The following is a 25,362-nucleotide window of genomic DNA, read 5'->3' as shown; positions in this document are numbered from 1 at the left end:
AGGAGGGAGTGTTGTGCGTCTCTGCCGGGACAAGAACAGCAGCATTAGACAAAGTCCTGAGAACGAGACAGGACATTGCTGCAGGTCAGAGCAACTGTCTGTCTACAACCCAGGGAGCTTCAGTCAATAGAAATCCTGTGGCTCTGATCCCTGGGAAATTGCTGAGGATAAGCCTTCCTGGGAAGATAGTAGCAGGCCCTGCAGCTTTGTCCTTCGGGCTTCAGCCTTTGGTTTGACATACCTCCTGGTGACAGCAGCAGCAGTGCCAGTGTTGTGGCACCTCTGGCAGGGTCTCATGGCACCCCAAGGTGCTGCAACACCCCAGCTGAGAGCCACTGGCTTAGACCCCCTCCCTTTGCTAAGTCTAGCAAGTGAGTGGTAAGCACTGGTGAGCTGGATTCATCTGACATCATTGTTCTGAACAGTGGGCCAAGGATGCAGGTTCATTTACCACCCTGTGCCTCCTCTGGGAGCTCCTCAGAGCTGGCTTAGTGCACACAAAAGCTCTGTGCCTCATTGAGCAAGGAGTGGTGGTACTGAACTCTGGAAATACAAATGCTCCTTCCAGAAGGGCAGTGGCTGTCTTGAAAGAGAAGGCAGGGAAGTGAACATTGCTGCCTTGTCAGCAAACTGCCCTCCTGCTGTGATCTGCTGTCCACCTGCACTTAGCAGTGAGCCTGCTTCCTGCCCTGGCCCAGCACCTGGCTCATTAGTCAAACTGCAAGTGGTGGGTGGCAGTGCCAGGACAGTGCCCTCTGCTTTGATCTTTTTTTGTTAGCACCCAATGGCAACAGCGGGGGGACAGTTCAAGAGGGTGGCAATACAGGTGGAAAACATGAAACATTAATAGCAGTTAGTCATACATCACGAGGCCAATAGGAGTCCAGCCCTTGCTCTCACGTGCTCCTAGCAGTCGGCTCCTGGGGAGCTGACCTGCAGCAAACCAGAGTACTGCTTTTGAGGGCCTTACTCCTGGGGAGGGATGCAATAAAGAAATGGCTAATGACAGAGTCTGAGCAGCTTGGACTCCATTCACTCATCTGTCTCTAGGGGAGTGGGTGAGCGCTGGCACCAGAGAGAAGCTGGCTATAGAGAGACTCATTTGGGGACTTTACCACAGGAAGAGTCTGCATGAAATAGCCCTTCCTACCTATCACATGTGCTCCCTCAAGTGTTCACAGCCCAGCCTGCTGCATCAGTGACTAAAACAGGCTCTAGCACTGTGGGCCCTGCAGACCTGCCCAGCCATGGAGGAAGGAGTTGTAGACTGTTCCTGAGGGCCAGCTGCATGGAGCTCAGTATATCTACTTCACCAGGATGAATACCTACGTTATCTCTTGGCGTTGTTCTGTGTATTACCGTAGTGCCTAGCGGCCCTGACTGAGATCAGACTTCATTGCTAGGCAATACCAGACACACAGATCCTGCCCTAAAATGTCCCTGGCTTAATTAGATATAGGGGTTGAAGGGAAAAGAAAGATTAATGAACTTCTCTTTGGTCACACAGCAATGCCAGACCTCACCACTGGAGCATGCCAGGCCTGAGAGGGGTAATTGTGATGCAGCTGCTCCCCCAATATGCATGAGGCACCTTTGTCTATGGTAAGACTGCTTTGTCTCCCTTTACAGCTGTGACTGATGTGGCTCAGAAGACCCTGAGTAAGACATTTTGCTTATATGATTTATTGGTGCCTTCAAGAATGAATGTAACCATGTTTCTAGCTTGTGTATTAAAGTTGCATCAGGAAGATGAGGCCACATTGAGCTTGTTATACATATAAATATTCCATGCTTGAGTGAGAAGTACAGACTTCCTTGGAATGTATTTACCTTGTACAATAAGTACTTGGCAAGATACGCCTTAGCTTACTTGACAAACGCATTGGATTGGCTGGCACCTAAAGCCAACTGCAAAATTTGCTTTGGGGTTGGATCACTCTTCTCCACCAATAGCAACAATTAACATCTCAGATACTGAAAGGCCTCGGATATCAATATCACCATTCCCAGATCCCTCAAAGAGCTCCTCCTGCTTTCTCCCCCCTTCCTTCACCCATTTAATCCTAGGATACTCTTGGACTGTGCTTATTTTTTTCCTCCAAGTTGAGGGAATCTGCTGACTCTGGCAAGGACAGGAAAGTAGCAAAAAGAGACTTCAGGTAATTAGAACAGGTGGTAGGGAAAGATAAAATACATGCCAGCTTCAGGTCTAGGGAGAAAGGCACTGCACAGAGGAGAGCAGCGATGCTGAAAGAGAATGTGTGACAGGGGGCCTCCTGGGGCCGAACTCTGTGGCCTGCCTGCCTGTCACCGTGCCAGGAGGCCTACACAGGGCCGAGCTCTTCGTGGCCCGCCCACCTGTCTCTGGGCAACCGCCCGCTTATCTCACCCGCCATGCCTTTGATGATAATTGATTCACATATCGATGTCAATTAAGTGGGAGGCTGCCCATTGTAATGCCCCGATGCCAGGGGCGCTCTGCGGCTCCCCTAATACCGCAGCCCAAGCCTCGCAGATGGCATCGTGGTGTTACTATAATCACCGACCCCATAGTGGGCCCCAGAATCATCCTAACAGGACCCCACTATGATCCTTCCGATCAGGCGGCCACTCCGCCGTCATCCGGGCTACTTAGCCCCCCGAAGCCATCTTCCCCTCAGGTGTGGTTCCCCCAGAACCTTCGGCTACCTGGCCCTGGCCCACCTCAAGGCCAGTCGGGACCCCAGGCCCCCAGCTCTTGGGCGTCCCTCACGGTGGGCCCCTGGCCCTTTCGACTACCGTAGTCCTGGCCCCAGCTTGGGCCAGTCAAGGGTACTCGACCCTTCGGGCTGGGTCTCTCTAGCCGCTCACTCTGTCACTGGGCCTCACCCTGCCACTACTCCCCGTCCTCTCAGGGGCAACCGCAGCACCATGCCCACATCACTCCCACTCTCGGGGTCCGCCCTCTCTGGGCCCCTCACAACACTGGCCCATCTGGGCCCCCCAACAAACACATGGGTAACCCACCCGGTGGTGGTGGGAGCTAGGGGTTAAGGCACCCTGACCCACTTCTCACCGGGGTGATAACTGGCCTGGCATTTCCTGGGGGCTCCTGCACCACTGGGAGCCCCACCAGACCACCCACTCCCGGCAGGGTGCAGTTCCAGGTCATGCCCAGGACCAGGAGCCTCCTTACCAACCCCTTGCAGCTCCCCCTTTCCTCCAGGTTGTTCCTATGTTCACATAGTCACCCACCCCACACTGGGCTCCAGAATCATCCTACTGGATTCCTCTCTATGATCCCTGCTATCAGGCAGCCTCTCCGCCTTCATCTGGGCTACTAGCCCTCCCAAAGCTATTTTCCCCTCCCGGGCATGGTCCTCCCTCAGGACTTTTGGCTACTAGCCCTGGCCCACCTCCAGGCCAGTCAGGACCCCAGGCCCCTGGCTCCTGGGCATCCCTCACAGTGGGCCTCTGGCCCTTTTGACCCTCTCTGGTCCTGGCCCCAGCATGGGCCAGTCAAGGGTACTCTCTCATTCAGGCTGGGTCTCTAGCCCCTCTCTCTCTCTCTCTCTCTCTCTCTCTCAGGGTCCACCCTCTGAGCCCCTCACAACACTAGCCCCCCAGGCCCTTCCAACAACACATGGGGTAACCCACCCAGTGGCAGGAGCTAGGGGTTAAGGCACCCCAACCCACCTTCCACCAGGGTGGTAACTGGCCTGGCATTTCCTGGGGGCTCCCACACCACTGAGAGCCCCACCAGACCACCCACTCCCAGCAGGGTGCAGTTTCAGGACCAGGACCCTCCTGCCATCCCCTTACAGCTCCCCCTTACCTCCGGTTCATTCACAACAGCCCTTCAGCCAGGCAATGTTAATACCTGACCTCCTGCAGCCAAACTGCCTTGTTTATATAAGCAGCCTAAGCCTCAAAATGGCTGCCCTAATCAGGCACCTGGAGGCTGCCAGCTCCAGGCCCTTAAAGTGGCAGAGACACCCTGTGCTCTGCCACACAATGTCAGGGCAAGATTGCAAAACATATTAGACACGAGTTTGTCGTGGGGTATAGCTATGTAGGAGGCTGACCCTACAAAACTGGGCTACGTATCTAAAGGCATCAGATCATGGAGCCTGATCACTGTGGCTTTGGCATTTCATATTGTGTTCATCTCTCAGCACTGAATTACCTAGAAGATACTGACAGACCTCAGGGACAGCAGTCAAAAGCACCAAGATCAACCAGCCAGAGGCACTGGCTTAGGAGGAGAGGTTAGAGGTGCTGAGAGTGCTGGGAGATGGCATCTGCCAATGAAGGGAGCAGACCCAAAGTGACATCTCCCAGGCTACTGCTGCAGAAGTGCTTGTCGCTGTCTCCAATACTGTGGCTGAAGAGACACCTCTACAAGCGAGGTTGGGGTACTACTAGCAGCTGAACAGGCATGCCACCAGAAGCTCTTATCATCAGCCTGCTCTGTTCCTTTGGGATCTTTGTCACTGCAGCAATCTCTGAGCACAAGCACAGCATCAAATTAAAAGGAAGGATAAATAAAAGTAGGTCGGTGACTAGTGGTTCTGATTTGAAACTGGAAAATTTTGATAAACTAAGGGAACTGGTGAGGGAAGACAACTGGACTGAGGAGTTCGGGGATGTGAACATGGAGGAAATTGTTTAAGTCAAAGGTGCTAAAAATATAAGGAACCTGTACTCCATGAGAGATGGGGAAACTTGAAGGAAAGTGCTCCACACCTCAAGATGAAGAACCACCTCATAAAGGAATAGGCAGCAAATTTAAAATGAATGAAAAAAAATTATTGTCCGCAAAGGCTACATCTTAGAGGTCAAGAAATGAAGGGATAGAGTAAGAACTGCCAAAAGCAAGCTGAGGATATTAAAACAAATAGGAAGAGTGTCTCCAGTCATGTAAATAAAAGAACAAAGTAAAACCAAGTGGAGCTGTTATGCAGTGAGGATGCAACAGAGATTACAGACTAGGCATGGAGCAAAAGCTAACAACTGGCAGCCTAGTCCCCTTCGCTCATCTAACTGGTTGATTTTCAGTTGTTGTAAGTGGCATTTTTGGCACTCATACACAGGTAGGGATTCTGTTTCCTGAGTGTGTAATGACTACAGGCATTTCTCTCACTTCCTAGCATCATGCTCAAACCACCAGGCCAAAAATTGGGTAAGATACAGAACCCTCTTCAGCCCTCCTTTTGAAGTTGAATCACTGCCCCTTGCATTTAATAGCCATTGAATAAAATGGATTAAAGACAGTGTATTAGAAGATTTCTGCCTCTCCGTAAGCAAGACTCCATGCTAGAATCCAGCCTTCCCCCTCCTCCAGCAGCCATCTCATTAAGCTAAACATGCTATAACGTGCTCTTTCTCATGCCTTCACATAGCTCCCACTCTTGGCTGCCCAGAGAGCCAGTTTTTAAAGGAGTGCCAAGGAAGCGCCCAGAGAATGCCTGACCTGTGCTGTGGTGCGTGTGTGAAAGTCTAAGAAATGCAGGTTCAAACCATATCTGATACAGGGATGCTGATTTCCCAGGTTAATGCCTTAACCTTTTCAGCTAACGTGGCTAAAATTGCTGTATGGAGGGGATAGGGACCCATTTTCATGTCCATCTATCACCTACTAGCTATAACTTCATGCCATCTGCATCTCTGAGCCTCAGACCTGAGTATGTGTCCACCAGGGGCACACACATGTAGCTGTCTACATGCATAGCTAGTATGTAACCTACTGTGCATGCCCACTTAATACATTGCCAGGAAACAGGATCACTATAAAAATCATAGAAAATTAGGTTTGGAAGGGACCTCTGAAGGTCATGTAGTCCAACTGCCTGCTAAAAGCAGGAGGATACCCTATCTGCAAGGAAGTGCCAAAATATACTACTTAGATAACTAAAACATTGCCACTGTGATGACCAAAGGGAAGTAGAATGACACCCAAAATGGATATTTTGCCTCATTTTTCCATGAGGATAACAGGGAGGTAAAGGCAGGGTAAATAATGGAAATGAAGGGATAGTGGTTGAAATTGCCCCAGTTGAGGTGGAAACAAAACTCAAAGAGCTGAATGCATTCAGGCCAGGGCAACCAGATCATTTCTGTCAGCAGTTTCTGAAAGAACTGGCACATTATGCTGCAAATCCAGGAGCAAGGATTTTCAACAGACTTGCCAAATCATGCTTGGTTCTCTATGATGAGAAAACAAATGCAATGTCTTCCTCACCCCCCTGAAAATGGGGAAAAGGTTAATGCAGGCAATTGAAAGCCAATTAATCTGACCTCAATGGACAATGGGTTAAAATGAGTTTGCCAGAGATAGATCTACAGGTGCAAAGTGCTGGATATCATCATCATTATTTTATAATTTAACCTCTGCTTCTGCTCTTATCTGTAGTGTGGCAGAGATAATGACCTTTCTGGGAATTAACCCTTTGAACTTCCTAACCCACAAAGACTTACAATACACTCCCTGTCTTAACAGTCTTAAAGTGATCATATTATTTATTCCAATAGGTTCTGACATCAGGGTCTTTAGTACTTGCCACAGTACACAGACATAATGACAAACAGTCCTTGTTCCAAGGTGTTCAGATTTAAAATAGACAAAGCAGGTTGCAGCAAGTAGAGAAACTGAGGCACACACAAAGGTGCCTCCACCCAACTTCAGCATCCCCACTCATCTAGTGCCCTCATACTACCAGCCCTGTCCAGTCTAATGCTCATAAAATGCCTGTGCACCTAATGCCACACTGTCACTGAAACACTATAACACTTCTCTGCAGCGATCTGTGAGGTCATGGTAGATCCTCAGTAAATCACTTCTCTGTTCTGATACCAGTAAGAAACCCAGCTAGATAACAATGACTCAAGGGGAAAATGAAGAGAGAGGCCTTTACATTATCAGTTGATTGCCTCAAAGTTTAAAGACAAACGTATGTTAAGGTGGACAAATCTGAATGTTCTTTTTTACCCTTCAGCCCTCTGGTAAGCTGTGGGGGTAGGTAAAGTCTGTGTCTCTGACCATGCCAAGCACACTGGAGGGATCTGTACTCTTGTGAGATTGATCAGTGCGCTGAATGGGGCTGGCTGAAGTGTGAATGTGGCTGGTCTCTCTATCTTCTGATCTCTACTCTTATCCGTATTACTGATTCTCACTGTATTTCTCTACTGTGCTGCAAATCCAAGGGCTGAGACTATCACACAATCCATTTAGGCTTTGTACCAATGACCTGTGGGAAGAGAATTCCTGATTTACACGTTAATAATGCTCTAAGAAAGGTGTGAAATGAAATATTCAGCAATTTGGAAGGCAGAGTAATTGATGTTCATTCATGGTTTGTTTGTTCAGCTGGAAGATCTCTCTTGATGGAATAAGGACTTTTTTGTAAAGAGCAAATCCTTAGATAAACAACCCACTTAAAACAGACATCTACTATCAAGGTCTTGGGTCACAAATTATTCTTCACAGTGTGTCAGTGCAGGTCTGATAGCAGGAGGGAGAGGATTAGTGTTTAGTGCATTGACTGATTTCAGAAGGGAGGAGGAGGTATCAACCAGGTACTACTGAGCTTTAATTATTTCAGCAGTTCTCAACATAGTCACCCCATATTCCCAATTGGATATCAGCTGCATAGGGTCTGGTATGGAAGAGGGGAACCCAGTATGAAAAAGGCTGATAACTACTGGTCTATTGTTCAACCACTCATAAAAAGTGGGCTGGAGGGTGTCTGTTGTCACGACCCAGTGAGTTTGGTGCCTCAGCACTATGGAATTTTCTTGTCACATGAGAGCCTCTTGCACAGCGAGGGTTTTTGCTGCATAAAGAACCCGAGTGCAGGAGAGAGTTCCCGCCACTTTGTAGCTGTCTTTGCAGGATGCATTTTCTCTTTGCAGCACAGAAATGCACGGTGCAAAGAGTTCCCGCCATTCGGATGCAAATTCGTGCCCCGCAATTGGCTAGTGCTAAATTATTCACACGTGGCAGCCGGTAATTGGCTTGCTGGCCGTTTAAAAACTAGCGCGACTTCCGCCCAAGTTGAAGAGCTTTGAGCACGCTGCAGAGTGCCTCTTAGAGATCTGACTTGCGGCTAGCTGGTCGATAGACTGATCACCTATCGATCCTTCTTCCCGTCGCCGAATGCAGTCCCAGACGTACCCTTTTCCCGCCGGCTTGAGTTGCAGACGGATTTACTGGCATTGGCCTCGCCAGCTGGAGCAACTCACATTGTTGTCCAGACGACCGAACCATTTCCGTCACAGCCAGCCACGACGTAAGTAAAGTTTTTTGCAACCATTAAGCCCTTGTACCTTGATCATCTTGGTGGTCTTTTGATGAGGTATCATTGAGGTAATCACATTGGTCTGAGTTCCAGTATCAAGAAGAAAGAATACCTGTTGTTGGTCATCCGGATCGGTAGGGTTGTAAACAGTGAGTTCAGCATATGGTCGAGAATCAGTAGGATCAGGTCTGAGTTGGGGAAGGCCGCCGGCAGAGCCGCCGGCCATTACTCGTTTTTTGATGGATCCTCAAAATTAAATCCCAATGCTTCAGCCATACTGGCCTGGGCCTTGTCTCCCAAAAGTCTCAATTGAGCCTTTGTCAGTCCGGAGTGAGTGAGAAGAAATCCGAACATAGTTCTTTCTTTCAGAGTTCTTTCCTTTGAGGTCCTTTCTTTTGGGGTCCTTGGAGGTGACCCCCATGGCTCTCGCCGAGGGGTATACCCTTGACGCCTAGGCCTCAATGTTGCAGCCAGGTACGCTGAAGGTCGATCCCTTGTGTCATTAGAAGCTTCCTCACCTTGCTTCATAAGTGCCTGCAATCGTGGGAGATGGCCTAAAAGATTTCCCACTGGTTGACCTGCCATCGGGTTCAAGAAGAGTTGGAGTGTAACAGCATTCGCTCCTCCGTATACCTCCACACAGGCATCTATAGCTTCCAAGGGCGTTGGAATTGCCCCAGGGTCCTATAGGTGACGATGAGCCCATCTCTCCTTACGCTGGACTGCTGTTAGTCCCATAGGATTTGTTCTTGGGCTCCATGAGAGATACGACACTCCAACTATAGCCAGGAGAAGTTGTTCTGCAGTAGCCTTCTTCGGGCAACCCTCGTGCCAGGTGTGAAATTTGTGGGTTACCTGTCCTACCACAAGCGCCGGGAGTGGGATGGGCCAGTGGGCACTGTCCATGACCACATTCAAATCAGTAGCGCACCCTCCGCTCCACGCTGCTTGTCATGTCAGGGCACTCGCTTCTTCCTTGTCCAGAGTGTCGGATCCAAATTCCACTATTAGTCTTCCTAACCACATGGCCAAAGTTTCTTCCGGCCTTATTTTAGATTCTTTGCAAAGCTCTTGAATCTCTGGTCTGGTGCGTGCGCGAGAGATAACAGTGGTACGCGTGGTACCTTCTTCATCCTCGACATGCTTTGTCACAGCTATCGGGTAAGCTGCGGCAGAGAGAGGGTTAAATTCTGTATCTGGGAGCGTTGGGTATATCCCTCCTCCCATTGCCCCCTCCCCGTGGTAAAGAGGCGTGGTTGCAGGGAATGACCTCACCTCAGGAGGTGGAGTCACCAGGGGGATCCCCGCTGGGTCTTCCAAAACTCCGCCCCTCCTTTCTGGGTTCCCAGCATATGCGGCTGGCTCTGTTAACAAACGCTGCTCCGGAGCCCTTTGCTGTCTGCTCCAGCGACTCTACCCGCAGTATACATCTGAGCCTCCAGATTCGCGTATTCCCTCAGTAGGCCCGTTACTGCACGGAACAGCACATTTATCATTTTTCCCTTCTTCCATTTAATTAGACCCCACTTCGGCTTGTGACGGCCCTTAGTTTCCAAATCCTCCCGTAGCTGAACGAGGAGCTCATGACCCCGCGACTCAGGCACCAAATCTGGACAGTTGAACCAGTCCGCGGGGGTGGGTTCCCCCCCTCCTTTAAGTATCAGGTGCATTGGGCGAATATGGTTGATGTTTCCTCCGGGGGCCGATAGTAAACCCGGTCACTCCCCATTATGCATCCGAACTCCCCTAGGGATAGCTTTGTTCTCCATTCTTTCACCACGGCTTCTTCTCTTTTTACGGAGAAGTAACCATCAATACTTCTTTCCTCCCCTTTTACCGCCTGGTGGTAAGCGATATGCGCCCATAGATCGTTAGCGTTCTCTACGTGGCGGTTCCCGGTGCACCAGGGGCAGCACCCAATTAAGTTCTTCTCCATCACCGTGCCCTTTAATCCCATCCTTGTCACCATGTCTCGGCCAGGCTGAGCTGACTCGAGGTGATTTAGAAACTGCTCGTTCGTCAGGGCGGGCTGGTGAATGGAGAGGCTGACAAGGCTTAATGGTTGCAAAAAACTTTACTTACGTCACGGGTGGCTGCAACGGAAACGGTTTGGTCGTCTGGACAACAATGTGAGTTGCTCCAGCTGGCGAGGCCAATGCCAATAAATCCGTCCGTAACGCAAGCTGGCGGGAAAAGGGTACGTCTGGGACTGCATTCGGTGACGGGAAGAAGGATCGATAGGTGATCAGTCTATCGACCAGCTAGCCACAAGTCAGATCTCTAAGAGGCACTCTGCAGCATGCTCAAAGCTCTTTGACTTGGTTGGAAGTCGTGCTAGTTTTTAAACAGCCAGCAAGCCAATTACCGGCCGCCACGTGTGAATAATTTAGCACTAGCCAATTGCGGGGCACGAATTTGCATCTGAATGGCGGGAACTCTTTGCAGGGTGCATTTTCTCTTTGCAGCACAGAAATGCACGGTGCAAAGAGTTCCCGCCATTCAGATGCAAATTCGTGCCCCGCAATTGGCTAGTGCTAAATTGTTCACACGTGGCGGCCGGTAATTGGCTTGCTGGCCGTTTAAAAACTAGCGCGACTTCCGCCCAAGTCGAAGAGCTTTGAGCATGCTGCAGAGTGCCTCTTAGAGATCTGACTTGCGGCTAGCTGATCGATAGACTGATCACCTATCGATCCTTCTTCCCGTCGCCGAATGCAGTCCCAGACATACCCTTTTCCCGCCGGCTTGAGTTACGGACGGATTTACTGGCATTGGCCTCGCCTGCTGGAGCAACTCACATTGTTGTCCAGACGACCAAACCGTTTCCGTTGCAGCCACCCGCGACGTAAGTAAAGTTTTTTGCAATCATTACGCCTTGTCAGCCTCTCCATTCACCAGCCCGCCCTGACGAACGAGCAGTTTCTAAATCACCTCGAGTCGGCTCAGCCTGGCCGAGACAACTGTAAGTGCACTTGTGGAAATATCCTATAGTAGGTTGCCAATTAGAAGAGACTTTCTACCTGTATGTGCTTTTATGACAAGCCTGAGGCTGCCACAGCAATTCTTTACATGACAGAGCAATATTAGGAGCTCAGCTCTCTCTGTCTTGCCTGTGGTATTTTGCTCTTCTTGGAAAAAGCCCGTTGCCAGCTATGTTTCTGTTGTTCGTTTTATCCCCACTTGCTCTGGTTATCTCTTTCTCAGCTGGAAATAAGAGGCAGCAGCCAATACCATACAATCACTGCCCAGGCAGATCTCAGAAGATTTTCAGTGAACGCCCATGCAAATAATTGATTTTATGGATCACTGGCAGTTCCAAAAAAACCCAAAAAACTAAACAATAATGAATTTGGGGTCTGTCCAAAGCAAAACCATTTTGAAATTGCTGGCAAATGGAAAGTCAAAATCCTTCATTTCAGGCTGAATAAAATTCTAAGTCTGAGCAAGTGTCAAATAAAACTTAAAAAATGATGCTAGGAAAAGTCCTTTTATATTGTAACAATCAAATCTCTTAACCTTTTCATAATGCTTTGCTTTGTTTGGTTTTTTGGTTGTTTGTTTTTGTTTTGTGGGGGTTTTTTTGTTTTTTGTTTTTTTACACAAAATCTGTCACCTGGGGGAAGTCTGGTTCTCACCAAATCTATGTTTATTCACCCAAATTATTTTCAGCCAAATGATTTCACTTCACTCTATACCAATGGCTTGCAATAGAGTTTGAAATTCTTTCCTCCTTTACAGTTCAGTAGGAAATGCTAAATGAATGGAGGGATTACCCCAACAATAAAATTGCTTTGGTTGGTACAAAATGCCCTATGAAAAACAATAATTCCCTATTCAGTCTTGTAGGGTTCCAGTTACCACTCCAAAGCCTTATTCATTGTATCCTAATGTTGCTTCATCCATTCCACTCTACAGGACATTCGCACAGGTCATACTTCTAATGATCTTACCCCAATCCCTGGAGTCAGATGATACAGGTGTTAATGAAGGTAAGTTCCCACCAGCCCTTGTAGCTACAGGTGAAACTCTCTAGAACATGATTTCTTATTGGTCAGAAAGCAAATTAAAAGGACTCTACCTTTGAAATCTCATGATTTAGAGGACTGCTGTTTGACTTTTCAGTGCCTTGGGTTGGTGATGTTGACTTTGTAGAAGACTAGGGAAAGACTGACCTAGCTCTGGGCTGTATAAAGGCAGTTACCAGGATCTCAGGCCATCACACACACACTGCAGCTGATGGAGAGAGCTGGCTTGAAGAGGCATTCCATGAATATTGACACGAGCTAGTATGCCAAGGAAAGCAGGGTGGTCTAATGGATAGAGGACTGGCCTAAGATTTAAGGCTTCAGTTTCCAAAACTAAACAGTGAAGATGATACTGGCCCCCATTATAAAGCCCTACTGATGTTAAACTACATGGCAGAGCTAGACATTATTATTACTAACTGCCCCACACACATCTGAGAGGCAAGGGACCAATACAGGATCCCTGGCAGGGAATAGACAAAATAATGGGAAGGGACTTCAGCTAGCAGTGCTAATAGTAGAGGGTTTTACTGGAGGTTCCAAAGCTGCTGAAGGGGTTTGGAAACCTTTGGCTTGGCAAATATCAGCATTTATGTTCAGGCTGAAGCAATCTAATCTCCCAACATTCCTGGCAGGTGGGCAGTCACTGGAGAAACTGAGGCTCAGAGAGATGAAGCAACTTGGCTTAGGCTATAGAAGGAGTCAGTGGCCAAGTTGGAATTAGAGCTCAGCTTTCCGGCTACTCAATCTCTGCTTGATACCCCTGCACACCATAATTTTGAATCTGAGCAGAGACCAAAATGAGTGTCACCAATGCAGCACCCATTGGATGTCAGGGTCAATGTGAATACTGCAGCAGGCCCCTTACAGTCTGGCTCCAAGCCTTTCTTAAGCACCACAGCTGTATAATACATTACCAGCACCTTGCAAATAATTAGCAGCAATGCAAATGATCACTCATTAGTGTTGCAGGGATTATTAGAGTCCTCTTCTCACAAGCTCAAGCGTATTCTGCATGCAAGTTGTGTCTTGTTTCTTGTTGACTTTGTTTTGCAGGTGCTTTGGAAGCACAACAGCTCCATGAGCCTATCAAAAAGGCCAAGATCTATCAAACCTCTACAGGGGCAAGCAAATCACAAGAGTGAGAACAGAAAAGAAAGAGAGTCTCTGGCTCAGAACCAGGGACAGCAGAGTCCCTGCTACTGGCATCCAGGGGCTTGGAGCCGCAGTGCTTCCATAGTGTCTCCAAGGGGCAAAGGGAGCCAGATCTGGGCTCTTCAGCCCCCCCTGCAGGGGACCAGAACTTAAAACTGAATGTATTGCTAGTGAAACCAACCAACTGGAAGCTCTGGGCTGGGACAGCCACAGAGAAGGTAAAGCCTGGACAAACTTTCCAGGCCTATCCTGCAGAGGCACCCCTCCCTGAGAGAAGATTGGTATCTGTGGCCCATTCGTGCCCCACAGAAAAGTGCCAGGGCTGGTGGCAATACCTATAATGGAAACCCGCCTGCTGTCTCTAAACCAATGCCACATAACCTTACAGCCAGTCAGTGATGTCGACTCTGCCAGCACTCATCCTGGCTGCATTAGCACCTTTAATTCTAATCTCAGTTCAGAAATATTCATGGCCTACATACTAAAGCCAGAGATGGCTGCTCTTTGCTGACACTAGCAGGATGTGACAGGGCAGCTATGTATTTTTGCATCTGTGCTGTGCTTGGACAGCACTTTAACTGACCAGTTCCTTTGTTTTGGAGCTGACAGCTGATGTTGAAGTCTGTGGGGATTTCTGGAGATGGGTGTTTTTCATTTCTGGATCTAAGATACATTGGCTGTTTGCATGATAACAAAACCATATGTCAGCCTAGTGGTATAGCGGCACTGATGGTCAGAGGACAGTTTGCCAAGTGCTGTTTTGTCTGTTCCTCCTGGAAATAAAGGATTGTTGGGCTCTACCAGAAAGCTTCCCTTTGCACTGCAGCCCTAGTAGTGAGGGAAAAGCAGAAATAGCTGGTATCCAGCAGTTGTGTCCCTCAAGATATACAGCCACAGCAGCTGTAAGGTACTCAGTACCAAACACTCCTTTTGATTCCAGTGGGAGTGGAAGGCAGTCAGGCTGACAGACACAGAAGTGCTATATAATACTGTGATAAATACTCACTTGAATAGAACCATTTTATGAGCACTGCACACTACCTTCTTGGCAACAGGAAGCTGCGGTATATGGTATTATTTGTATTTCCTATATGACAGTATCATATCCATCAAACTCAATAAAGGCTGTGAAAGAGCAAACAAGAAAGTGACACAGCAGATCTAAATAAGGATGCCCAGTACACACTTGAAAAACCACAGGGCAAGCTGTTAGCTTTAAGAATCCGGTGTCTAGGTTCTAAGAAATTGTGAACCTTATTTTGCTAAAATGGCACTTCTTGTGGGAGAAGAGAGAGTCATCTTTTATTTTGCTGGATCAAGGTCTTTACTGGGTCAAAGCACAGCAGTGCACAGTGTTAGCAGCAGTACCAGCCTTGGCTTGGGGACAGACAGGAAATTCATCTCCACTTCTTAGCCAGACAGCCAAGATGGTGGGCAGGACCTTGCTGAAGGCACAGTGTACTTTTGAGGTGCCTCGCTGATCAGGAGCATAGCCAGGTCCACCCAGAAGCCCTGAGACAGCAGCTTGAAGTTGACCAGGTCCACCTGCAAGTCATAGGTGTGTAGGTCACTGAGCTCACAGTGTGTTGCTGATGCCATCTGTGCTTTTCTCAATGTTTCCAGGGCACTGGCCACCTTCCTGCCATGTGTGAGAGCCTGGTTGGAGCTGTGGTGCAGGCTGAAAGGGGGTGGGGGGGTTTTGGCTTAGAAGTAAATGGTGACCATCTCCAGGGGCTTGGTTCTAAAGTCTTCCTGGTGGCTGAGTGCCTTCTCTTGGGTGTTCTGCAACAGCTGCTTATCCTTGGTAGCCAGGATGGCAGTGGCTGTTCATCTGTCTGGAGCTGCCTGTCAGCACCTGTCTAGGGATATCGGCTGACACAGAAAGAGAGAGGCTCTGAGGTAAGATGCTCGCCTGAAGTACACAAACCAATGGGAAGCCAGCCTGCCAGTGGCTTGCTGGGCCCTGAGCTAACAACACACAACAGATGCCAGCCAGCCACAGCAGCGAGGGCAGGGTAAGGATCTCAGTGCATGAGTGCACCTGCAACTGCATCCCAAACAGACTCATGCTCCTGTGTGCAGCTGTGCCCTAGCCTTTTGGGAGACAGGGTCTGACATGCCAAGTGCTGCGGTACTAATGCTGAGCATGGTCTGGCAGCTGGGCTGGTGGCAGAGCAGTCACATGACTAAGTAAGCAGGCCTTCCCAGAGACCGGGAATAGTAACTCTTAGGGAAAACCAAATGTGCACGCAGTCTTTTCCTGGTTTGAAGACAGGTTTTGTCCATCCATATGATGCTACATTTGAAGGAGGATATTTGGTCACTGTATTAACCACTGTCATTATCCTGGGGTAAGAGAGGTTCAGAACTGACAAATGGACTGACGTCAAAACAGCTGAGATAAATCCTAGGTGACAAACAGCCCCAGAGCCTGGTCTGACAAGTAGGCGAACCATCTGACTCCATCCCAAGAGACAGGGTGATGGCTCAAGGGCTGACACCTCTGTGGGGGAAGGGTTTGCAGTCAGACCTCACTGAGCAGTGGCAGGTGCATTCTGTCCAGTTACTGTTGGTCCACATCAGCTGCCATGTGATGGTTACTGTAGCGAAAGCATTGGTGTCTGTGACCTTTTCTAGCACTGCAACATGTAGTTGTGTTTTGGATTCCTCCTCCTTAGTACTTGCTCCTGAGGGGTTGCAACAATGCTTGTTAAAGTAGCAAATGCTGGGGATCATTCCCAGTGGGGATAGTCAGACCTTATATAGACACAGTGATTCCTTTTCCATGCTGTACCATACTAAGCACTTTTATACTGGTGTAACCCCATCTACCCTCAGGGCCTGTACTGATCCAGGAGAGCTGATGCAGTGAATTGTTGTTATATGTGGATAAGCTCAATATCAAATTGAACCAGCTCAAGGGCTTCTGAGTGTGGCTACTGAAGACGCTTGCAGAGAATCCTCAGTGTAGGTTTTGTTGTGCATGTAACAGTACCCAACAAGGTTCAGCAGTAAGGACTGACCCTGAGACCTACTCCCCCTCATCCCCTTCCCCCCCCAGCAGTGAAAGTCAAACTAAGGATGACCCTGGCTGCAAGGGCTTGTGGGTTTGCAGCATGGCTCTGACATCTGTCAGGCAAAGCGGGATGAGAAGAGGTTGCTCTTCTCTGGTGACACAAATAAGTTACGTCTGACTTGGTATGTTGCCTTGCTGCTCTCTAGGAGCGTGGCCAACTCTTCAGCTACCAGGATGGAGCTACATCAAATCTGAGCTGAAAGCAGCTAATCCGGGTGGGGCTTCTCAATTGCCAATCTGCCCCAGGACTCCAAACCTTGTCCATTGGTTGCATCACTGGCAAATTGGTGAGAGTAAACCAAAGTGAAGGGAAACATATACATTCCTCTCCCAGGCCTTGATTTTCCTCTTGAATGGGGGAGATGTTGGAGAGCTGCTCCTACTTCCGCTGGACAAGTGCGAGTACAGTCTTATCTCCATTAGTGACGGAGTGATGGTGCCAATCAGCAGAGCAGCCCTGGGGAGGAACCTGTCCTGCTATGTGTCCTCCTCCTCCAGCTTATATCTGGTGAACAGCTGTGGTAGGAGGAGGTAGTGTTCTGGAGTAGCTCCCACTCTGAAGGAAACACATGCCAAACTCTTTGCTGGAATTCATCTTCCTGTTTGTGCATCGTTATCTCAGTCTCTGGATGCTGTGACTCTCAGGGCAATAACCCTTGTATCCCCAGGCCCCAACAGCTGTCCCTGTGCTTCACAAAGGCTTGCCACGTCATAGAATGCAGAAGTCCTGTCTGTTGTCTGCTGTAACCACTCAGGAAAAAATCCAGACAAGTAAAATCAGACCTAGTGTGGGGTGTAGTGATAGACATTATGGGCATATTTACCCATGTGCCGGAGTGGGGAAGGGGGCACTTTAATTACAGCAGCTCTGAGAGCCACTTTAATTAAAGTGCCTATGGCATCAAGTGCATTCAGCATCCTGTGCTTCAGAATGGTGATAGAGGCACTTTAATTAAAGCTCATTCATTGAGCTTTGGTTAAAGTGCCCCTGCCACTATATTGAAGTGCAGGGACTCTGAATAGACATAATGCAGAGGCTGCTGGAGCATGCTAGTTAGCATGCTCCAGTAGACTCGATTAATCAAGTCTGATACGACACATCCTAATTAGCATACATTGGAGCAGCCGTCTGGCATGTGTATACGTGTCCTATAATTTAGAGATGCTCCCTGATAAAAGACTAAGGAAATTGGGAATTGGGAGTTGGTCCCTCAGTTATGAAACAGCTTGTTATAGAGAAACAAGTGTGTAGAAGTTGCCTACTGCTGCACAATTAAAGTTTGTTGTTCATTCTTCTCATCCGTTGTATGCTTGTGTTTATTGAACCCGGTAATCAATATGTGTGGACCCTGCAGCCAAGCAGGGAGCAACATCATCACTGCAATGAGATTGTCTCAGACTGCCCTGGTGAGCACAGTGCAGGCAGGAGTTAATGGTAGGTTTCCTGGATGGCTGCTGTCCCTGACAGTCATGTGCTTCAACAGCAGCTTGTCCCTGGCAGGCTTGAATCACTCTGATAATAGCACAGTGCCTGGAAAAGCCCGGACCAACCTGGCAGTCAGTGCACATCCAGCTCCACAATTAACTCACTCATCTGGGAAACCAGTCTATATGTTTCTTGGAGCAGTGACCATGTCTTCTTTCTCTCGCTAAAGTTCCACAGACTTTGCCAGTCCTGAAGCCTCCTGTTCTGGCACTGAGTTCCTGTTTGAAAAAATAAGGGCAGGGCCCACCCTCCTTGCCTGCAGACTGAATTGAACAGTTGGGCACCCACCCTATATAGTGCTAAAAAAGGCTAAATAATAATCCCTAAGTTGTTTGTATGGTTGGAGGGGTGATACCATCCTAATGAAACTTCAGAGGTGGTTTTTTTTGTTTGTTTGTTTTTTGTTTTGTTTTTTGCAAGGGGCTCTCTGTTGATACTGAAATGAGAAGCTGGTCCCATTGGCAGGGAGTTATACTCAATACTTGGGGGGAGGGGAGGGTTCCCACCACTCAGTTTAATTAAATAAAGTTTAATTTCACTACTTCAACCCTGACTTCTCTGGCCCTGCTGTGAATGGATTCTTTGAGGCACTAGTGGTCCTCTTCTCTCTGCATAACCTCAGTGGTTGAGTTTGGTTCTTTATTCTGCATTTAGATAGGACCTGGTGCAATGGCCACCTGGTCCATGAGTTTTTACTACAGTTATCATCACCTGTTCCCCCTCCTTGAGTCAGACCTTAAAATGTTGTAAGATGGAGTAGCCTCCTTTGGATTTAACCAGATTTGTTTTCATACAAGTAGGTGAGAGGTTCTGCTAATCCAGTACATAGTAACAGCTAAGAGAAAAGCCTTTGGGCCTGCGGGAAAACAGCTAAGAGAAAAGCCAGCTAAGAGAAAAGCCTGTGGGCCTGCAGGAAAACTCCCGCAGGCCCCTCCACCTTCTGCAGGTGAAGGGGCCTGTGGGAGTTGCATTCAGGCTGCAACTCAGCTCCTCTCCCCCAGTTTGGAAGAACTCTGTGGACTTGATTTTTTTTTTTTAAAGCGAATGGGTAAGATGCTCACCTGAAGTACACAAACTAATGGGGAGCCAGTCTGCCAGTGGCTTGCTGGGCCCTGAGCTAACAACACACAACAGATGCCAGCCAGCCATGGCAGTGAGGGCAGGGTAAGGATCTTAGTGCATGTGTGCACCTGCAGCTGCATCCCAAGCAGACTCATGCTCCTGTGTGCAGCTGTGCCCTAGCCTTTTGGGAGACAGGGTCTGACATGCCGAGTGCTGCAGTACTAATGCTGAGCATGGCCTGGCAGCTGGGCTGGTGGCAGAGCAGTCACATGACTAAGCAGACAGAGCAGCTGTCTGCAACCTCCTGGTACAGCCTAATCCATTTCAACTCTCTTCCCTCAGCCCTTTGGCTGGTGTCCTGAGTAGGCTACAAAAGAATTAACTGTCAATTAACCTTGTCCAAGTTCAGAAGGAAGCTGTGAGACTCATAAGCTCCTTAGTGCTGTTCACACAGAACTTGGCCTGCTCTCTCTTCCCAGAAGCCAGTTAGCCCTTATCTCCCTCCAAACATGTCTACTCTGCAAGGGCTTTCCATTTCCAGGGCATCAGGCTGTTCACCCAGCATGATCTGCAGAGGAATACCACCAGCAATCTGCTGATTGACAGTGCAAGCTGCACTAACTCCATCCAAGGCTCCAGGGCCTCTGAGGCCTTTGTTTCAACCCTGTAAGAAAACAGTTTCTTCAAAAGCAGAGGTGTAACACTGCACCTAGGTGCCTAGGACAGCTGTGACACACAGGGGTAGTGGTAACTTCTGCCTGCCACTGTGCTGCTAGCATAATTGCATGGCTACAGGGGAATTTTGTTCTGCCCTCCCTCCAAAGTTTCAAAGGTCTCCCTTTCCCAATCACTTCTGTTATTTAAGGTCATGGCAGGGAGGGGTCCCTTAAATGAAGACAATGAGAGTGCAGATTCTCAACCTATGGGCTGTGCCGATCAAATGGGCAGTACAACATGAAGATCACAGGGGTATTCTGACAGCACAAAGATATTCCCAAAATCCAATCCCAGCATGCAGTGTGTAGTGTTCATTGGGTTCAATAAACACAGTCATACAACAAATAAGAAGAACTAACAATAAATTTCATTTGTGGAGCAGTAAGCAACCTCTGCAGACCCTTTGTCTGTCTATAGCTAACCAGCTGTTTAATGGAGGGACCATCCCACAGTTATCAACTTCCTCAGTCTCTTTAGTTAGGGAGCATCTTCAAATTACAACTTCTATTGCTGCATAGCAGGTTCAGTGTAAAGCCTGGTTTAGAGTCCTAGGTGAGACACTTTGTTCAAAACTCCTGATCATGCACATAGTTAAAGATTAGAACAGGCTCCTTAAATCTGGGGTGACAGGCTATTTTGTCAGGATATCTGGGACCTTCGCCAAAGCCCTGTAGATTTGCCTGACCTACGGATGTGCACGTGCATTTGTACACACACACACACACACACACGTGTGTGTGTGTGTGTGTGTGTGCGCGTTCCCACTTCCCAGAAACTTCCTATTGTATGCATGTGAAAACTCTCAAACTTGCCCACGCCCCTGTACACATAGTATCAATTTTATTTATGCTGTACTGTCTCTTCTCCCCTCCCCCACCCCCAGCTCCACATACACACAGTTTTTACCACTTGCCCAAAAAGCAGTTATTATTTTAATATCAGCTGATATGCTCCTGTACTTTTATACACACCATCTGCCCCAAAAAATCCTTGTGGTGTTTGTGATGCAAAGACACATGCAGGCACATGCATGCTCCTTCCCATTGTTCAGAAAGGTACAGCTAGACCAATGCAACAAGTCTATACTCAGCCTTGTGGCTTGCAGGCAGCTGGCGCTCTCAGGCAAGGTTATTTTGATCTTGTGATACGTCATCCTCACAGAACATCAGCGGCTGCCTGCAGTGTTTAAGAGGCATGCCTCTGAGCAGCCAGCTCTGCCAATTAATGATGTCTTCACCAGGCTCTTTCATTGGTTTGTCATTGATGGGCTCGCAAGGTGCTTAGAGGCAGGCACATATACTGAGCTGCTGAGATTTCAAGCCCCTGTGGAAATTCACAATCGCACTGGAGTTTTCTATTTAAAATCCAAAGTGATTTACAGACATTAACAGACTGGGTCTAATGCTGTCTGTGACACTGGCAGAGAACATGATCTGCAGTTTACAGATGGGTAAATGGAGGAAAGGAGAGGCCACACAATGAATCAAGAGTAGGGACTGGCATCCAGATCTTCTAACTCCCCGCTCAGTGCTTTCACTGGGCTCAGTTGCATGATGTCCAGGATTGGTTTGGCCTAGTGGGTCTGTGCTCAGCTTCTGCAGTTTTTCATGTAATACTAATCAGATGCTAACAGTATTGCCAGTTCTCAAGATTTTACCACAGGACTCACAATGTTTGAGGTTTTTCTTTAACCTCCAGCTCCTGGAGTCAAGGGATTACATGAGAGCCTTGAATTTTATTTTAAAAGTATAGTAGCTTTCTATGCTTCATGGTGACTTTTAACAGCCGAAGACACCAGGAAATGATTACAAAGAACACCACGTTTCACATTTTTAAACTCTTGTGGTTTTCAGCCAACCCGCTATCCTGACTTTTTATTTTTTTAAGCTAGTTCCTGCTATCCTGACTCATGATTTTTTAATATTCAGGGTTGGCAACACTGTATAAAAGATCATGGACATTTCATTTCACTGGATGACACAAGTGCTGATAGTCAGATGGCCTTGAAAACAATTGCTCTTTTAGTAAGCTGGCAGCTCTCATTGGGAGACAAGGCTGAGAAAAAGCACAGGAGTGATTAGCAGTCTCTGAAGAGGCAGCTTTATGGAAGCACAGATCTGACACTGGATGCTGCAGAGGGAATCCTGTCACTGTGTGGGAGATAGTGGGCCTGCAGGAAAGGGGTGGTCTGGGGTGGAAAGAGAAGACCCTGCCCCCTAAATTTGATAGAGTAACACCAAGCACTGAGAAATCTTCACATGAAGCTCTGCAGGGACCTCTCCTGAAATGGCTTGGCACATTTTCAAATCTGCCAGTGAGGTGAAGGAGCCACAGCTGCATTGTAAGTCACTGGGGCTAAGGTGCCTAAATCACTTAGGCGCTTATGTACAAAAATAATTTATTTTTCCCCTAGTTGCCCCTAGGACCAGACAGTTGCTCTCTGGGGCTTCTTTCTTACCTACAGTCACCAGGAACAATTCTGTCCTGCTCAATGTCCTCTCTCTAGCCCCATTCATCAGCAGTCAGTTCACACAGGGGCAATTTAGGGATCATTTTTGCCCTGGATGCCAAAGGAGTATAACTGGGCTTCCTCCCCATGCCTGGGCTGGCTCTGAGGCCCATGGGAATAGAGTCCATTCCTTCTACTGTCAGTGAAATAGCTACAGGACCAGGGAATTCCACCCCCACCCCTGCTCTGAGCTGGCCTTAAAGGATTAAAAAGGCTGCCAGGTGTAAAAACCATTTATTTTGATTTCTCAAGACAGGAGTTGCTGTCCAAGAGGACATTTGCACAGAGTCAGCCATTCTTAGATGGTCACTTCCCAAAATGGAATTAAACATTGGCTGGGATTTTCCAAGCAGCCAAAAGGAGTTAGACCCCTACATTCCGTTAAACATCCCTTACGCTCCTTGGAGAGTCCCATCTGTGCCCTTTGTAACTGTCAAAGAGTCTGTAATTGTTCCTGTCTACTGTGAACTTTGCAAAGGCCATCCATGGCTTTGTCACCTTGTGGTTGGCCTCTGTCCTGTGGTCAGGAGAAATCCCCTTCCAAAGCATAATCAAAATCCCACTGAAGAGACAGCCTGGAGCATGATACTCCTATATCACCTGCTCTGCACCCTGAGTGCGGCAAGCTCCTGGACCTAATTCTCCGTTTTCTTCTACAAGTTTTATGCTAGTGCCATTCCATTGGCTTCCATAGAGCTATTCCTGATTTACACCAGTGCATGTGAAAGAAGAATTTTTTCCCATAAATCTGGGTCCTGTTTGCTTTCAGGATTCACTCAGGATTTACAGTCCTGAGTGATTTAGGATCTGCTTGTCTGAGAGATTCATGTATCCTCAGTGGGCAGTGGGCCATGACCGCGCCTGCCAGGGACTTCATGAATACACAAGATGTTTTGTTCCCATGAACTGTTCAGCATTGGCCCATCTCTTGAGACATCAAACAAAGGAACAGTTGGTACAGTGATATTTTGAGGAAATGTAATAATATGGAATGTAGAACCAAATGTGAGCAGCCAAACCTTGAGTTGGGAAAAGCAGGATCTACTTGACACAAAATATTAATGCTAATCTGTATTTGACCTCTGGGCATTACAGTGGCTGGTACTGTGTGAGAGCCATGTATAGGTGGGTGGACCTCCAACTCTTTCCATGGAGACCCCCTTGATTGTAAGATTTAATAGCTTTTTCTAGGCAGTCAGGATGGTGGTAGTATCTTTTAGAATTTATGCTATCTTAATGCACTGTAGCAGTCTGCCTTTGCCACGGCCCAGAAGAAGGTGGAGTGGAGAGACAGCTAACAGGAAAAAGGAGTGGCTTATCTCTTCCTGTTGCTTTTCCATGAACAGTCACACACGTCATGCCAGGATGAACCAGGGATACTGCCTGTGCAAGACACAACAGACTTTTCTAGAAGACACTGATGGACACATGAATACGACTGTAAATTTTGCCTTGCAGTGTTTTCTATAGCAACAGTCACCAGGGTAACCTGCATCCTAAGCAACAATTCCTGAAACTTTCAACTGTATCTGCTTCCACCAGAAGCTGATAAAAGACAAGCTTGATGAGCTACCAGCATAGCTTCAGTTGGTTGGAAATGAAACAGAAGAGAGTAACACAAGAGCTGCAGAGGCAGATTTCTTTACATTTTGTCCCTGACAGAAAACATGCATTCCTGTTCTCTGGCAGTTGCCTGGTGGATTATGTTTAATGCCTGCAAATTGCTGCTTTAATGCAAGGTGATTAGCAGGACTGTTGTGATTTTACATGCACAAGAATGAGGGAATTCACAATTATGGTGGCTGCGTTAATGGGAACTTGACCTTCTCACACAGGGCAATGTTTACTATGACTGAATGGAGCTAATTCTAAAGCCTTCCTATATGTGCTCAAAGTTGCTTAATTCACAGTTGCTGTATGATCCCCAGCTGTGAACATCCTGAATTTTGTGTGTGTTGCATCTTAACCCTAATGTCTCATTAACATAGTTTCCAGTATTTAACTTGCTTGGATTTGAGAAAAGCAGCCGAGAAAAAAGTAACCTGCCATTTCTTACACATTACAGCCCCATTTCAGTATTATGCTCTTCCTTTAACACTTCCGTTGTGGAAGTGTCATTCAATCAGAGGGTTCATTCATATATTGTGCTAGCTGTTGTAGAAATGTAATAAATGATGGTCTCTGCCTCAAGGCCTTTACAGGTGAGATTCAACTGTATAATCTAGATGCATTTATTGGAATATCCCCACAATAAATGGAAACTTCCGATTGGCCAGTTTTTTAAACTTAAAAATGTAGGTTTTAGATTTGAAATAGATTTCAAATATTGATGTCCAGCAAAATGACATTTAGGGACAGCTTCCTGTCCACAGCCAGAGCTGATTCTCAGAGAGCCCAAATGCTCAGCACATATGAAACAGCTCCATTGAGCTGCAGTGATTTACACTAGTGGAGAAGCTAGCTCCAAACTTTATTGTTTATAGGGCACAGGATTTCATTTGGTTAGAATGACCTGAAGGAAAGTGGAGCTCCAGGGGAGGTGAGACATTTGAATGCAATATCCTTTGGAAAACATTCACTTAAAACAGGATTAAAAAAACTCAAGGACTTCTGCAAAACCCAACCATTATTAAAATACTGAAGGGATGAATTTTAAAGCAAGGCAAACATGAGAGCACATGTGGGGAGTCACCTGGGAGATGGAGCAGTGGACATCCCTGTGGTAGAACCTGGGGGACTTGGGGTCTGTCTCTGTGAGCTTGGGTGACTTCCCTTTTCTGTTGCCCTTTGAATCACTTGTCTTGCATATTATAAGCTTGCTGAAACAAGAATTACATCTTTCTGGATATGTGTTCTCTGTACAGCACTGAAGACCATGGTGCCCTGCAGTTGACTAGGGCTTCTAGGGGCTAGTGGTTTTTTTTTTTAACACCCTGCTCAAATGACACTCAGATTGTCTAAAGCAGAGATCAGCAACTCCCGGCACACATCCGAGCATGGCACACAAAGCCACCCAGGCCTTTTGCTCAGCACACCACCGCCAGCCCGGGCTCTAAGCA

General features: G+C 47.7%; 1 protein-coding gene across 3 annotated transcripts in view; it reads left to right on the top strand.

Annotated features, from left to right (window-relative positions):
- The window catches only part of CFDP1 (craniofacial development protein 1), a 255,468-nt gene extending 230,321 nt beyond the window's left edge, over window positions 1-25,147 (top strand). The window contains exons 7-10 of one of the 3 annotated variants that reach the window (XR_009455228.1): window positions 1,508-1,602; window positions 8,141-8,267; window positions 12,189-12,262; window positions 23,551-25,147. Coding sequence is in view for 1 of the 3 variants with exons in the window: in XM_059713733.1 (XP_059569716.1) it covers window positions 1,508-1,586 (79 nt within the window). In the remaining 2 variants the exon portion in view is untranslated. Of the gene's footprint in view, window positions 1-1,507; window positions 1,858-8,140; window positions 8,268-12,188; window positions 12,263-13,354 lie in introns of those variants that run through there. The other 2 variants (XR_009455227.1, XM_059713733.1) reach the window with 2 other exon arrangements.
- The last annotated feature ends 215 nt before the right edge of the window (window positions 25,148-25,362 follow it).

This window comes from Alligator mississippiensis, chromosome 10 (assembly GCF_030867095.1).
Source record: "Alligator mississippiensis isolate rAllMis1 chromosome 10, rAllMis1, whole genome shotgun sequence".
Taxonomy (NCBI): domain Eukaryota; kingdom Metazoa; phylum Chordata; order Crocodylia; family Alligatoridae; genus Alligator; species Alligator mississippiensis.
The sequence above is the reverse complement of the archived record's forward strand: the minus strand, read 5'-3'. Positions and strand labels throughout refer to the sequence as shown.